General features: G+C 42.4%; 1 protein-coding gene across 1 annotated transcript in view; it reads left to right on the top strand.

The window, feature by feature from the left end:
* The window catches only part of PARD3B (par-3 family cell polarity regulator beta), a 976,716-nt gene that overhangs the window by 913,773 nt on the left and 45,784 nt on the right, over window positions 1-17,159 (top strand). The window contains exon 22 of the mRNA XM_037043522.1: window positions 10,394-10,473. Within this exon, the coding sequence (XP_036899417.1) occupies window positions 10,394-10,473 (80 nt within the window). The remainder of the gene's footprint in view (window positions 1-10,393; window positions 10,474-17,159) is intronic.

Here is a 17,159-nt window from a genome sequence, read left to right as displayed (position 1 = left end):
TTATACTCCAGATCCGAGTTCAAATCTAAATTATAAGAATGCTTGTAGTTTTTTTTTTATTTTTATGGAAAATGAAAACGTCCAGACCACCTGAGCGAAAGAGCTAGAAAGTGGCAGCCTTATTAAGACTCATCGTGGGACAGATATCACAAAACTTCCCACAAACATTTTGATGACATGCTGTAATGTCACATATGGAAAGGGAACTATCATCTGAAAATCAGCTGAGTCTTTCTGTTAACTGCCACTGAATAGATACTTGAAACTTTTGTTTTATTGGTTTGATAAATACTAATGAACAAGGCAACATGCCAGGCCTTAAGAATGCACCGGCTCAGAAAGAGGCATTGCCCAGACTCTAAGGAAGCTTAAACTCTGATGTCCTGTGTAAATCAGATTAATAGACTGACAGCATGCATGAACACTAAAAAAATGTGCAGGCTATTTTTATAAAACAACTCTATTATAAAGTAAACTCGAGGTTTTACTATACCAGATTAACATAGAGACATATATTAATGCTTCTAGCTATGTGAAATAAGTTTACTAGGCAATTTCATTTCAGTGGTATAGCTGTGACGACCATAAACACATTCAGGGTGCTTGCAGACACACATTCCATCGTTGCAGGTCTTATGCCTCAGTTCTTTGTTTAGGGAGCAGAACATAGGTGACTTTAATGATCACTGCCAAAATTGAAGGCAGAACTGAGAGGTCGAAAGCATTATTTTGAGGTCCAACAGATATCGGTTCAGATCTTGGCCACTGTATGGGTCATTGGGTAGTTTCCTCGTGTGTCAGGGGAGGCAGAGATGGAAGTGGTAGCACTGACTGTGCCTCGTGATGCTGACTTTCCAGTGTTCCAGAGCCACTGCATCCTAGATACTACAGATGGGAGTGCTTGGAACTTGCCCACTGAGTGAACTACAAAAAGAAAACATTCCAAAAAACTTACAGTGCTCTGTAGTTACATTGTTTCATCTTTACAGATGCAAGTATATTTTAAGTATGCTAGAGCGCTTTAGCCAATGAGAATTCTTTATAAGGCTTAGTAGTTAAAAAGGATAATGTGAACCCATAAGTAATTATATGAACAAACTTTTATATCATTTTAAGATCTGGACACATTTTGAGGGTCAACTGTTTCTTTTAGGAGAAGAATATTGTCACAGAATCAATACCACAAAACAACAGAGGAATAAATAACTCACATTTTACATCCAAGAAACAATTAGAAACCAAACTCAACAAGTACTGCATACTAGTATCTGGTAATTAATGTAGCTAAGCAAGAAGCCACAAAATTCTTGTTTTACCCTTTTCCTGGAAAACACAAGACAAGTAAGCAGATTTCTTAGGGAATATTCACCTTTTCATCACACCTTTGTCTTATTCCAAGTAAGAGTTTATCTTTCAGCCAGAGCTACAATATCTCTATTTGTAGGTAGACAGATTGAGGACAGGAAATGAGGAACGGTATCTGGCTCTTTAATTAAAGATGCGGAGCCTGTTTGCTCCTCAAGCTTATTGGCAAGACACACGCACGCATGCACGCACACACACAAAGTGCATCTGAGAGATGAAGCCACGTTCGTAAAATTGTGCCCACAATCATAGTTTCTATGGTAACTGTATCTTAGGCCCAGGCACAAACAGAGCTGGGCAGGAGATGTTTGATTTTATTTTCTCCAAAGACAGAAGAGAGAGAGTTCAGGTTATCAAGATGTGCCGTGGCTCCGTGTACACGTGGCTAGTGCTTGGTGCAAGCATAATATTCAAGGCTTATATCCTATTAAATACTTTAGAACTGCATAATGTTGCTGATAAATGTGCTACATTTGTTACTCAGCTTTAAAATAATTGTTTTGTACCTACATATACTGTATTAATGAGGTGTAGGTGATGAGCATAATGTGGAAACTATATGCTAGTTTCTATAAATGTGAGTAAGTTAGGAGGAACTTCAAGGATTTATTTCAACTCCAATATTTGAACTTCAACATTTTACGAGGGAGGAAATTGTAGGCACAAAAATAGTTAAAAGGCTTGCCCAAGAGTTATTTTTAAAATATTTTTATTTGCTGTATTTTCTAAACTAGCAGATGTTCTAAGCTAGTCTATAAGCTGAATACCCAGTTATTTAACAAAATTACTGAAGTTAAATTAGAGAAAATAAACACATTGAGAAATAATGGTTTGAACAAGTGGGTGTACTTTTGCTTCTCTTAGATACCATGTTTGTAAATACATCTCAGGAATAATATACTTCACGTTGCCAAAGAGAAATAATTAAGCAACCTAGTTTGATTAATTTCTTTTTGTTTAAATGGAGTGGTTTCCTTCCAAATAGGCAGCATTTTAGCAGATGTCTTAAGATGAGAGATGCTCAAAGCCAAGTTCGTAACTTTTTAGACGTTTTCATCATGTTGATTTCTTCAAAAGTCTTCCAGCCAAGACTGCAGCCTAGGTAAGAGCAATGCAATTAAAAGAAGGCTTCTGGAGACCACTCAGAAATATCTGTCAGGATACCAACTTGAAATGAAAGGCTTATTTCCTAAAATGGCATCCAAATTTTTCAACTTTGCATCTTAATCTCACGATGTGTCTGGCTGCAGGAAACATATTTTGTAATGGGTCTGAGGAAGACGCACTTGTAAATGAGGATGTTATATGTAGGTGAACAAGCTGTATGGCAACTTCGCACAGCCTTCCCATCAGAGCAGCCTTTAAATTTCCTCAGGAAAAATGACTTATGGGACATAAATTACAGCGCTGGCACATGTGTGTCCCACCCTGGAAGACATGTTAATTTTGAATTGTTTGCGCTTTTTTACCATTGGACATTTGCAGAAAGTTTTGTGTGATTTATTCTTCTATTTTTAGTGAATTGTTAAAAAAATGTTTGAAAGGGTATTAAATCTTCCCCTCTGCCATTAATCTGAAAATGGGGAACATAGGGGGCATTAAATGGCCTCTTTAGCGCATTGCTTTGTGAAACTGCTGATTCTAGCAATGTCGGGCTACAAATACATACTAATTTAAGGAACCCTGGCTGTAAGCAGCAAGCTCCTTGCTTTTGTAGAAAGAAAAGCTAATAGCTTTATTTTACCAAGGCTCTTACCACCCCAGCCAGCAGCAGGCACTGAGGGAATGAAATTGGGGGAACTCCCATGGATTAAAAGCATCTTAATTCAACATTCCTTCCAAACTCCAAACCCACCTGGTAGGCTGCCCTGATCCAGCGAGAGGAACTGGCCAACCATGTGCAGGGCCCACCACGGCATAAGCTTTTCAGGTTGTTTTGAGTAAGTCCTCTGAAGTCTCCCTTTCTGGGGTTTATTAGTAGAAAAAGACAAGCATGCTACCAATCCAAGCATAAGTTCTGACATTACCATGTTGTGAAAAAGACTAGGTTTCCGTGAAGGCTGAAGTCAAGATTATTTCAAGCAGGCATATATTTAGGTCATTAATTAAAAAAAAAATCTGCACAATACCAAGTGAGATAAAGGGCTTCTTTTAAAAAAAAATAATTGGAGCAAAGCCACTGACCTTATTTTTTTGTGATGAGGGAAATTACCTAACAAGGAGTTCTTCGAGCAGGAACATTTCTGAGTCTCGTGGCACAAAGAGCAAAATGAGAAATGAGCTCCGGAACGCCTGTGCCTGTCCTCTGTCGCCTCGCTCCCTCCCGAAGTGGCCTGACTTCCTAGGGACCGAACTGCAACTTATAATTAGTTTCTCTTCGGCAGCCTTCTGTCGGCAATTTCCGACCCCTCGTTCACAGCTATTTGCAAGAATCTCTGTACGCAACACAATAATCTTTATTGCCACCATTTCTGATGGGGATATTAAAAGTCAATCAAATTACAGGAGAGGATTAGATCAATTATGATTTATCCACCAATGGATTCTTCATGATTTATCCGCCATGATTCTTCATGTTTGTGAAATATACCTAATAGCACAGGAAAATGCCAACAACAAACAGTTGGGGGAAATATATATGGTTAAAATACGTGTATATTTATAAGTGTTAACAGAAGTCATCTTTGGGTGGTTTTCCACAATAATTTTTCAGGAAAAAAATAAAACAGTTAAATCTGTTTTTAAAGTAATGGATCACTGAGTTGCTCCCATCACTTCCATGAACTAGCAGTGTGTCCCTGAGGGCAGAGACCCTCTCTCACCTCTGTTTCTTAAAGTGACCCCACTCAGGAGACACTGACAAATGTTTATTCACTGGTACCTATTAATCTCATTTTCTGAGCATGAGAGCATAAGACAGTACAACCAGTGGTTGTTTATTTATTAGAAGACTATAAAGATTTTCAACACTGCAGAGTCTGGCTTTCTCTCTCCATCAATATACTGAAATCACTCTCAATAAAGCACCAATCACCATCTCGTTGCCAATTCCAACATGCACTGTTGCAGACATTATTAGTCACTGTTCAGTAGCAGAGAACAAAATCCACTCTAGCTAGTTTAAGTAGAAACAAATTTATTGCACCATATTAATGGGCTTGCAGAATCATAAGGAAGGCTAAAGAAATAAATTCTTGGATAAGCTTTCAGGAGTAATTTCCCCAGCCACATTGCATAGTGGGGCCACCAGGGGGGCTGCTACTGCTCCACACAGGAAGCCTCCGGCTCCACAGCCGCACAACACGGCCTGTATCAGGAGCCACCCTAATTAGGAAGGTGCCCCAGTCAGGAACCCGCCACTAGTGCCACCAGCTCCAAAGCTAGCACTCCACCCCAGGAACTAGCAATGTTTGGCACACCTGCCAAAAGTGCTACAGGAAAACCAGGCACGCACGCCTTCAGTCATTTCCGTCTGGGTAAACCACACCCAGTGCAATGACTGCAAGGGAATTCTAGGGAAGGTCGTTTTTTAGCTTTCCAGGCTCTGCGGTTCAGGTCACACTCCGCAAGGGTGGAGAATTTGGCAGAGCGCACCAACGCACCATGCACACCACAAACCTCATCTTACCGAAGAAACTCTCAACTGCTTTTCGCTCTGCTGACCATCCCCTCCTTCTTGAATTCTTTTCTCTTGATTTCTATGATAATACTCTTTCCTAATTCTCATCGAGACCAACTGCTTTTTATCAACCTCCTTAGATTCAACTTTTTTCACCTGCTCATTAAGTGATAGTCTTTCTGAGAGAATTACCAGCATTCCCTATTTCACTGGGTGTATTTTCTTCTGGCGTGTCTCTACAGACTCTCTCTGGGCAATCTAATTCCAAGGTTTTAGGAACCATCTATAGGCTAAATGCCTCCCGATTCTACATCTCTGGTCTAGACTTCTAAGTTGCAAGCGTTATACCCAATTATCTATCAGACATCTCCACCTGAGGTCCCAGCTCAAGCTCAGTGTATCTGAGAACTTCATGCTCTCACTCATACCCCTCCACTGGTTCTTCCTTTAGTCCGTCTTAGCTGGACATCATTCTACATACACCCTCCCAGTTAATCGTCAGTCCTGTAGAAACTACCTCCTTAGCATCCTATGTCACTCCCTTTTCTTCATTCTTTCGAATATCCCCTACTTTAGGCCTTTATTATCTCAGGCTAAGACTACACTGAAACTCCACATTATAGCAAAAATAATCTCTCTAACCTATAAACATATCACACCATTTATCATGTTGCACTTCTCAAAGGTTCCACTGTTGCCTGAAGGTAAAATTGAGTCCCTTGGCAAGACATATGTGCTCCTTTAAGGTCTGCCCTATGTCTGCATCTCCAGAGCTTTGACCCTAGAGCAGAAAGGCCCGATCTTAACACATATGTTCCATGTACTAGCTGTGTGACTTTAGGCAACTCCTCAGTGTTCTCTTCTGCAAAATGGGACGGCCATTGCAGTTATTCAGGGGATTGAAAGGGCTAATGCAAAAAGAATTTGGTCTTGTGCTTGATATTCAGTAAGGGGCAAATAAATGTTAAATTATAATAAACAAAGAGGGACAATTCCAGCTTGTTCTACAAATTCAAATCCAGTCAAACTCTCAGCAAGTTATTTAGTGGATCTTGACAAATTAATGCTAAAGTTTATGTGGAGATGAAAAATATCCAGCATCTACAATATTGATAGACAACCACATGGGAGGACTGACACTACCCAACTCAATATTTACTATTAAGCTACAGTAATCAAGACAATGTGGTATTCGTTCAGTCATAGACAAAAAGATCAATGAAACAGACTAGAGAATACAGAAATAGACTCACATAAATATAATCAACTGACCTTTGACAAGGGAGCTAATGTCATACAATAGGGCAAGGGTAGTCTTTTCAACAAACGGCCTTGGGAAAAAGGGGTATCCACATGCAGAAAATAATAATTAAGGTACACACACACCTATACTATCCACAAAAATAACTTAAAATGGATTATAGACCACAATATAAAATTCCAAATTATAAAATGTCTAGAATATTCACACTGCTAACAAAATCTAAATGACCTTGGGTTTGGCAATAACTTTAGATATGACATCATGGAAGGAAGAATTGATAAGCTGGCCTTTATTAATAAAGATTAAAAAAATTCTGCTCAATAAAAGACACTCTCAAAAGAATGAAAACACAAGTGATAGAATGGTAAAAAAATATTTTTAAAAGACATATTTGATAACTGTTATCCAAAATATACAAAAAAAGACTTTAAACTCCACGAGAAGAAAACAATGTCATTAAAATATGAGCCAAAGACCTTAATGGACATCTCACCAAAGAAGATATTGAGATGGTAAATAGGCCCATGAAAAGTTACCCTACATCACTGGTTATCAGGAAATTCAAATTCAAACAACAATAAGATACCATGACACACCCATTCAAATGGCCGAGATCTGGAAGGCTGACAACAACAAATGCTGGTAGGGATGTGGAATCAGAACTCTTATTTGTTGCTGGTCCATCCACTTTGGAAGATTGTCAGTTTCTCACCAAACTAAATGCCTTGTACCACAGGACACAGCCATCATACTTGTTGGTATTGACCCAAAGAGTTGAAAACTTACATCCACGCAAAAACCTGCACATGGATGCTTACAGTAGCTCCATTCAGTATCTCCAAAACTTGAAAGCCACTAAGATGCCCTTCAGTAAGTGAATGGATAAACTATAGTTTGTCCACACAATACAATATTATTCAGCATTGAAGAGAAATAGGCCATCAAGCCATGGAAAGACATGCAGGAACCGTAAGTGCATATTACGAGGTGAAAGAAGCCAATACAAAAAGGCTACATACTGTATGAATCTAACTACCTGACATTCTGGAAAACTCAAAAGTATGGAGACAATGAAAAGATCAGTAGTTGCCAGGGGTTGGGGCAGGGTGCAGATAGGGGGGGATGAATAGGCAGAGCACAGGGAATTTTAGGGTGGTGAAAATATTCTGTATGATACTATAATGGTGGATACATGTAATACATTTGTCCAAATCCGTAAAATGTACCACTCTAGGCATGAACCCTAACATAAGCTGTAGACTTTGGGTGATAGTGATGTGTCCGTATAGGCTGATGACTTGTAACAAATGTACCACTCCAGGGGGGGACAGTGATAATGGGGAGGCTGTGCGACCGAAGGCAGATGAGAAGTCTCTGTACCTTCAATTCTGCTGCGAATGTAAAACTGCTCGAAAGCATAAAGTCAATTACTTTTAACTTTTTAATTAATATAATGTTTTATTATATTTTTATTACCATTTAACGACCAAGTCAATTTAAACAAAAGCCAAAAAAACTTGCCATGGTGGCCATGATGTCCGTGATGGTCGCAGCCACAGCCGGAGCCCCGGCGGTACTGCTGACTGTTGCTAGTACCCTTTTCCAACAGCCTGTTCTTCCTCACCCCAAATCCTGACATTCCCAGAAAACACAGTGCTTTTTTTATGCCCCCATGCTGTTTCAGTTTTGTTCCTGTTACTCGGAATGCCTCTTTCTGCTACTCCTATGCCCTTGTCCCCCCCAAAATGCCTCCTCATTCCTATTCACCTTTTAGAGGAAGCTTCAACACCCACATGATGCTGTCTTCAGCTCTCCCAGGAGGACTTAGCTCCTTCAGACCCCCGCTGCCTCCTTCCTCAGACTAACACTCCACCAGCGACCTCACTGCACCACGACTGTCTGCAGGCCTGTCCCCTCTGTGGTCACAGCAGTGACGAAATCCAGTTTCTGGACTGCTTTGAGTATAGCACCTTAGGATGCAGCAGGTTCTCAGTAATCACTAACGGAATGATTGCCTTAAAGATGCGATACTGATAGAGAAGCACTGTAAAGACATACACAACCGGTAAAAAACAGAATAATTTTTGACGTGAAAGAATACCACCCATCTTTTGAAGCCTGGCCTATGTTCCGCCACTTCCATGATTTTTTTCCCCAACCCCTTCAGGTGCTATCTGTGATGATGTTAGTAACATACCGAATGGCCCCGGGCCGCACACCGCCATATAACATTCTTGAACAACGAGACGCGTGTTCCTGAAGGATACGGATCAGCCTGTCCTTCATAGAATCTAGTTTACTGGTGGCTCACCAGAAGAATGGGCACAGGGATGCTGCATTCTAGAGTCACCAGAATGTTGACTGCTGTCACCAGGCCAGCCCATCTGGTCACCCGCACTAAAAGTATCAACTCGGAGTTTTGTGGCCCCAAGAAAAAGATGAGTTGTAAATGCCTACAGCCATACTGGGAACACATAGACATAATATTTTCCAACAGCCACAGTTAATCATCTTTAACATAGTTCTTGTATTTATGTTCATTTTTCCTCCATTAAAAATAGGTTAAAAACAGAAACCTTAGATAGGAGCGCTGACAACCACACTTCGATCCTCCACTTCTTTTTTGGTGCCATTTAGTTGTCCCATCTGACACTACCCCTGCCTCTGGCCTTTGTTAGGAAGGGCAAGGTGAAACAGTCTCCCTGTTGCTCCTGTGTGTGTGTGTGTGTGCAGTATTCACTGTGCCCGGGTAGCTCACTGGGCACTTGCGCTCTCAGACAACTCCAGCCACTCCTGTCCAAAGCGTCAGTGAAAGGTGAAGAGGTTTTGTAGGATCCATCGGAAGGGCCTCCTGTGATAAATCCACACCAGGAATAGTCTTCTGTACTATCAATAAGTGCGCACATGTACTTTGCAACACCTCCCGGACAGACCCTCCCTGCACACACCACCGGAGCTGGGATGTCGGTTTCATAGAGTTCTAGGACCTTGGGTAGGAAGAAAATAATGTCCAGTAAGTACTGCCTAGAAAAATTTGTCCTACAGACCTTGACACTTATATTTCCTAACAAACTTTCCCCCCACCGTCTTAAAATAACAGTCCAGATTTCCTGCTTACCCCCTTTGTGCCCATTATGTGTGGGCCACACAAGTGGTCCACAAAGCCACGTGTGTTGCCGTGAACAGGTGAGGAATCGATCAGTCAACAAGTACTTTTAAAGACCTGTAAGTGTCCATCCTGTTTTTCGTGGGTGTGATAGACACTGAAGGACTGTATACAAAGTTGTTAGATGCACACAACTAACACACTTCATTGAGAAACTGCTGGGGTAATCACTGCCTTTCAGAATTTCAGAGGCCAATAGAAGAGACCCAAAGAGAGGTGACCACAGGAAGCAAATAAAAAAGGAAAAACAAACAATAAAGACCAACACTAGACAGAAAATAGTTCACCGCTCCTCTTTGGTTGTTCCTGAGCGAGGGGACGAATCGAGGTTTGGGTGAGGACGGGCCTCCTGGATGCTGTGGAGCAGGTGGCTGTCACAACCCCTGTTAGCAGACGAAGGTTTCACTGAAAAGGTACTGTTGACACTACAGTCTTTGTCGCAGCCAATGAGAGCCTAAGGATATATGATGACTAAATGCAATATGGGAACCTGGGACAGAAAAGCACAGTAGGTTAAACGCTGAATGAGCCGGGGGCTGTAGTTACCAACAGTACATCAGTGTTAACCCATCAGTGGTGAGACGAGCGCCGTGTTCATGTGAGATGTTGGTGATGGGGAAACGGGTGTGAGGGGATGCTCCATACCACCCAGTCTTTCTGCAAGTCTAAAGCTGTTGTAAAAATTAAAGCCTATTTTTTTAAAGTGTTTTTACAGCCGACAGACTGTCCCTGGCGTGGTGACAGGAAGGAGTCAGTTTGACAATGACTCCTTTTTGAAAGAAGTGACTTTGTTGTTAAATGCCGCGTTTGTGGCTTCATCGCCAATTCGTATAGCGATACTGAATTCTTGCTTGCTTTCCCATGGTTGATTGTTGGCAGGCAACAGCAGCATTTGTGCACTGATTATAATTTTGAGATGCATTGTCAGTAACCAGGGTGCATAATGGGTCTTCATCTCTAATTACTTCTCTCTCCACAGGTGCCTGGAAAGGGTCCAGATGGGAATGCACACAGCCTCCGCTGCGAGGGGGTGGAGAGACAGTACGCATCCTTACCCAGGTACATCACTGAGGGGTCTCCCGTCACCAGCTCCCCCCAAATTAAATCTTTATTGAAATCTACATGAGATAGACATCTGGCTTTGAAATGGGGAATATGTTACAATTTTGTCGCACTTCCGTCTGCAGCAACCATGGTGCCATCTTCACAACTGTGCTAATAATTGAAACACTTGTGGGTTATTTTTTAAGGGAAGAAAATAGTATATCATTGGAATTGGACATGTCAGCAAGAATATTGGATCCTGAATGGAAATCCTAAGCCATTGCTATAAAAGTGGTATTGAATACCCCGCACCAAGCTTAGAGACAATAAAATAGTAAATCCTCTATCCTAGGAGGTACCCACAAGGAAGGGCAAGCCAACCTTAACCTTGGGGCTTCGTGTGGGTGTTAAAATGCAAGAGAGAAATGCGAACCTGGGAAGGTGTCCTTTGCTTGACTTAGAATCTGGCTGTGATCTTTAGGCCATAAGCAAATATTTATGAGAAGCAGGAGCACAGTGCAGGAAAGGAAGAACTGCGTGGGAAAAGTTCACCTGGCAACTCTGGCCTAACGTGATCCACTGGTGCTGTAACTAGACACCCCTGAAAATGAGATGCAATTCTCAAAGGTCGGCGCTCTTATCTGTGAGATGAGGAATAATTTTAGTCGGCTATCAGTAGCACATGACAAAGAAGAAACCTTTCCAAACTTACATCCAGTGCAGCCACTATGGGAGTTAAATGAGTTGAGAGTGTGAGAATTAGTGAATTTGAGGAGAAAACAAAAAAACACAAAGAAAGGTCATTGACAACCAGAAAACTGAAATGCTATGAAATACCTCCTTTAAAAAAGGAGAGGAAGACCCTAAGTTGAACTTATCATCAAAGCTGAGTTGTAAAAGTGCTAACTTCTGTGTGTATATTCATAACAAATTATAACAAAAATAACATCCTAAAAATTCTAATAGGCATAGCCTAAGTGACCATCTGCTCTACATAGTATGTTGTCAAACGTAATAAAATCTCGAGTCTAGCAGAGACCCAATTTTTAACACAGATTAGGCAGGATACCCAAAATACAGTATTTTAAAAGCTTCACTACCTCTATATTTTCTTTACTCCCTGTCTTAATTTTTTATTCTTGTTTATTGTATTGCAGTTGTCCCAATTATTCCCCTTTGCCCTCCTTCATCCAGCCCACCCCCTACTCCCACAGTCAGTCCCCACACCGTTGCCCATGTCCATGGGTCATGCATACCTGCTCTTTAACTAACCCCTCCCCCTTCCTTCCACCACTCCACCCCTTTTCTTCTGGCTGCTGTCAGTCTGTTCCCTGTTTCCATGTTTCTGGTTCTCTCTTGCTCATTAGTTTTGTTCATTAGATTCCTCTCGTAAGTGAGATCATGTGGCATTTTTCTTTCACCACTTGGCTTATTTCACTCAGCATAATGCTTTCTAGTTCCATCCATGATGTTGCAAAGGGTAGTAGCTCCTTTTTTCTTTCTGCTGCATAGAATTCCATTGTGTATATGTACCATAATTTTTTGATCCATTCATTTACTGACAGGCACCTAGGTTGCTTCCAGCTCTTGGCTATTGTAAATTGTGCTGCTATGAACATTGGGGTGCATAGGTTCTTTTGGATTGGTGTTTTAGTGCTCTTAGGATATAATCCCAGCAGTGGAATTGCTGGGTCAAAAGGCAGTTCCATTTTTAGTTTTCTGAGGAAATTTCATCCTGTTTTCCACAGTGGCTGCAGCAGTCTGCATTCCCACCAACAGTGCACTAGGGTTTTCTTTTCTCCACATCCTCTCCAGCACTTGTCATTTGTTGATTTGTTTATGATGGCCATTCTGACAGGTGTGAAGTGGTATCTCAATGTGGTTTTAATTTGCATCTCTCTGATGGCTAGTGATGCTGAGCATCTTTTCATGTGTCTATGGGCCCTCTGTATGTCCTCCTTGGAGAAGTGTCTGTCCAGGTCCTTTGCCCATCTTTTAATTGGATTGTCTGTCTTTCTGGTGTTGAGTCATATGAGTTCTTTATATATTTTTTTAGATCAAACCCTTGTCCAAGGTATCATTGGCAAATATGTTCTCTCATACAGTCAGTTTCTTTTGATTTTGATGATGGTGTCTTTAGCCAGGCAGAAGCTTTTTAATCTGATATATTCCCATTTGTTTCCTTTTTCTTTTATGTCCCTTAGATCAAGTTTTATATATATATTTTGTCTCACAGTTTTTTCCCATCCTGGATTTCCTGCCTCTCCCTATTTTTCCCTGGCCTCATATTTTGTTTTCATTCTAAAAAGATGGAAGTCGTCTCCAAAATTTGTTTTAAATATAAAATTTCTGGCTTCCAATGTTGAAGTGTATGGAAATTGTGGTTAAAGGCAGATGGAAAGTAGTATGCTCTTGTGAGAGGGAAGAAAAAAAGGAAAATTGGAAACAGCTTAATGTCTTCCTGGCCAACCTGATCTCAGACTGAGGAAATAGGTTTTCTGGTACAAACCAAAAGCACAAAAATAACACTGAAGATTCTGTGGATTTTAATCATTCATTCATTCCCAGTATGTCTATTGTTCATCTGTTCTGTATCAGGCCCTCAGAGTATGGAGAGTGGAGACACAGCGCGTCTCCTTGGGACCCTGCCGTCCAGGACAGGGGCCTGCAAAGCAGCCTTTGATGACGGCCCTACAAATGCCGAGGTCCGTCACTATTAATATAAAGTCCTCAGAACATCGAACCTCTATTTATTTTTACTAATAAGCCTTGAAATATTCGATCTCGGCTGCGTCTACACAAGTCTATTTTAGGTTAAATACCGTGGAGGGTGTTTTCTGACAAAGGCAATGCATTTATGCTGTTTGTGGCTCTGAAGCTATCGTCACAATGTGTGAATTGATAAAATCCTGCCAGCCCTGAGAATATAACTGCAGCTGAATGGACGCATCTTAGGTGGAAAACAAATTTGATAAACAGCCCATTCTTATCCATACACAAGGGTAGAAGTGATTAGCTGCACAGACCTTTGTAGCTACCTGGCAACTGTGTCGCCATGAGGGACAATGAATAGGGCTCAGACAAATGCAGGAGAGATCCTTGGCACTGTTTTCAAATGGGGAGTGGAGGCTCAAAGTCAAGTTTCTGCCTCAGCATCGAAAAAGAAGATGCAAAGGACCCTCAACTATGTGCTTCGATCCTCGGGCGGAGAGGCCTCCATGTTTACCCACCAAGCTGCAGAGTGCAGAGGCAGCAGATACACTGCTGGCTGCTGAGAAGGTGTGCAGAGACCATTCTAAGTGCCCTTGACATTTACCCTGGTACTCTGGGCCGCCAGGCCACGGAGAGTTTACTGTCCACTGAACCGAATGGCATCACCTCCACTTCTCTCTCCCTTTTGCCAGGACAGTTGGGAGAACACACCTCCTTAAGGCACCAGACCCCACTTTGTCACAGCAGCAGGGAGCTTTAAAATAGTTATGGAGTTAAAGTTTTAAATAAAAATAGGAATAATACTATCTATAGGAAGTTGGTGGCCCACCTTATGGGGGACTTAATGTGCTGGCTGATTTGATTCCTATGTTGTTTGTGGAGGTTTTTCACCAAAATTTTTAAGATAAACTCAATAATATTGATTTATGTGCCAAATTTGGAGCCATTGACACAGAGAGAAAATGCTGTCCAGTGGGCATGGACTTGATGAGTGGCCCAGGCTGAGGGGCACCCTGCTGTGCTTTCAGGGAACTCTGTCACCTGTAACATGGGCCCATGCAGCCCGCTGCCAGGCTAAATGCCACTCCACAAAGTGAAGCCAGAGCCCTAGCCAATCCAGGAACAAGACAATTGCTAGCACTTAGTAGTTATGAGGTTGCCTGAGGCTAAGGGCTCAGCGATGTTAAGTGTTATTGTTAAGCAATGTTAAATCTTCTGCCTAGAAAGGAAAATGACTTTATTTCTTTTTCCTGGGGGTGTTGTTTTGGAAGGCAGAGCATGGTTGTGATATGACCTCGTTAGCAAACACCAGGCGTTTTACCAGGGCCGGTGTTTTACCATCCTGTCCAGCCCCCGATTTTCTTTGGTAGTAAACAGAATGAAATAAGCATCCCCTTACCCTTGCCTGACACGCATTATTACTCACCCTGGGTGAGTAGGGAAGGCGCTGTTTCCTAGGCTGCTATAATAAGCGGACATTAATGGATGTATTTTTGCAAACAGCTTCCTTTTCACGGCAGCCTCCCAGCCCCTTTCAATTCTCCCTGGCCCCATTCTGATTGTGCAGGCTTCCTCGTGGTCGGTCCCTTCAGCAGTAAACTATATTCTCCCATCTCAAGCTTCCGTCAATCCCACCTGGCCCATCCCTGGCCTCGCGGGATCCCATTATTCCTTCTCTGCAGATGGCTCAGTGCACCAGCCCCTGACACTGCTCTTCCGGGCTTGTAATCAAGTGTTGAGTCCTACAGAGTGAGCAGAAAGGCCCCACGTCTCTTCTGTGGGTCCTCTGGACATGGGCGGCGAAAGGTTGCTGGAGAAACTCATAAAACTGCATTCATGGGTTTCACTGGAAAACACACATTATCCAGCCCCAGCTGGGCCCCGGCTGCCGTCCAGACCTTTTAGTCGTGCTGTCGACGCCCCTGACTGTCCCCCAGTGGCCATTCCAACCCTTTTCTACTCCCGTGAAGTTCTATGGAGACGACTAAGCCCCACAAACCTAATCTCTAGAAATGCCTCACTTCCTTTTCTTTGTGATCTTGAGAGATTCGACATTAGCTCCTCAATTGCTCCTCCATACACTTCAGACTCAAGTGATGCCTTCATTAACACACACTTGCTGAGGAGAGAGATGAGGGCAGGACCTAGAGTCAGGCCATAATTATAGCCCAGCCGTCACTTCTCACCTGTGCGATTTCACCCGTGACCTAATTGCTGCAGGCTCAGTTTTCTCATCTGAGAATTGGGGATGACATTAGGGCCTCTGCATAGTGCTGGTAAGAGTAGTAAGTACAATAATAGCCCTGGCTGGTGTGGCTCAGTGGATTGAGTGCCAACCTGCAAGCCAAAGTGTCGCTGGTTCAATTCCCAGTCAGGACACAGCCTGGGTTGCATGCCAGGTCCCCAGTAGCAAGCACATAAAAGACAACCACACGTTGATATTTCTCTCCTCTCTTTCTCCCTCCTTTCCCCTCTCTCTAAAAATAAATAAATAAACTCTTTCTTTAAATAAATAAATAAATAAACAAAGAAATACAAATACAAGCAAAGCCTGTAGTGAAGGGCCTGCCTGACATATTTTATGGACTTGTTTTAGCATTGTTAGCTCTTTTGAATTTTATCTCTGGGGAAAATGCGTTCCTCTCTTTAATGAGTCAAACCCACACAACAGACTTCATTCTCACTGGCTTCTCGGGTACCCTGTAGCATCAACCCTGTAGCCCTCTCTCCGCTCCATCTTCAAGCCTCTTGGCAATCGCTTTCGTCCCTCTGTCTATTGCTATAAATGCAGAGGCTGGGCCACACATTTTGCTGAGAATCCCAGAGCATGGAGAAGGGGAGAGCCAATAGCCACGTGGAAGTATGCTGGGAGTATAACTGAGGCAGAAGGATTAGCCAGCTGTGGGAAAGAAGCAGTAGTCCAGATGGTCAAGGGCAAGAGGACATAGTAATCTGAGATGATCAGAATAAGCTATGCTATGGACATGCTAGGAGACAGCAATGCTTTTAGATGAAAGTTCATATAAGGGATACAGGATGCTGACTTGGGGTTAGGCAAAAGGCCATGGCCTCTATCCAACAAGACTTAGGTTCGGGCCTAGAATCTCCCCAGTGGTGGGGACCATATCCAATACAAGTTAGCCAGGAAGACTGAACGTGATGCTCTTGCTCCCAAGACAGATACGCTGTGGGAGCAGCGCTCTATTTACCAGTGGGAGGAAGTCCTGAGATACTGCTAACATGCTCAGGACTGGACAATGCTAAGCATGCACCTATAATTCATAGCCAAGCAGGGCTCACATGGCAAGACTTTCCCCATGAGCTTGACTCTAGTCCATCAGAGAAAAGAAGGACCTTCCCTCAATCTTTCTTCCTTCTTCAGTCCCCATGTTTCCTACTTTAGGAAAACATAGCCTGTACCTGTTGGCTCTGTTTCCACACAGCCCACTGACACTCCGGCCTGTGGCCCCAGGCTTCTGACCATCCCGCCCATGCTTCCCACCCATGCTTCCCGCCGATCCCTCCAGACTCTCCTCTGTGTGGACTCTCCCTGAGGAGCCCCCTCCATCCTACATACTCAGTTCTCGTCACTGTGATGGTGATTGAAAACAATCTTGGCTGACCTTCTCGCTCCCTCTTTTTGTGATCCCGGTTATAACTGCTTGCTTGACGTATCCATCCCTTTACCTTCAAGACCCTTCAAAGTCCCCATGCCGAAAGCCAAGCCTTCTTTACCTCTTCTCTCTTTCTAATTCAATGTAATATTTGTTTGGTACCTTTCCAGTGCTACTGAAAATACTGTAAATTAGATTATGATTATTTGCTGTCCCTTTCCACCTGCATTGGATTATAAATCCCTTGAAATAAGGATTGTGATTTATACCCATGATTTTTGTGTACCGTTCATCAGGTATAATAGGTTTTCAATACACTGGTATACAGGTGAGAATAGAGTTGTTCTTATTTAAGTAAGTTGTGGGAAAGAATTC

This window comes from Sturnira hondurensis, unplaced genomic scaffold (genome assembly GCF_014824575.4).
Source record: "Sturnira hondurensis isolate 20B ecotype Veracruz unplaced genomic scaffold, ASM1482457v3 Scaffold0004136, whole genome shotgun sequence".
In the NCBI taxonomy this organism is placed as follows: domain Eukaryota; kingdom Metazoa; phylum Chordata; class Mammalia; order Chiroptera; family Phyllostomidae; genus Sturnira; species Sturnira hondurensis.
This window is presented reverse-complemented; position numbering and strand designations above follow the sequence as displayed.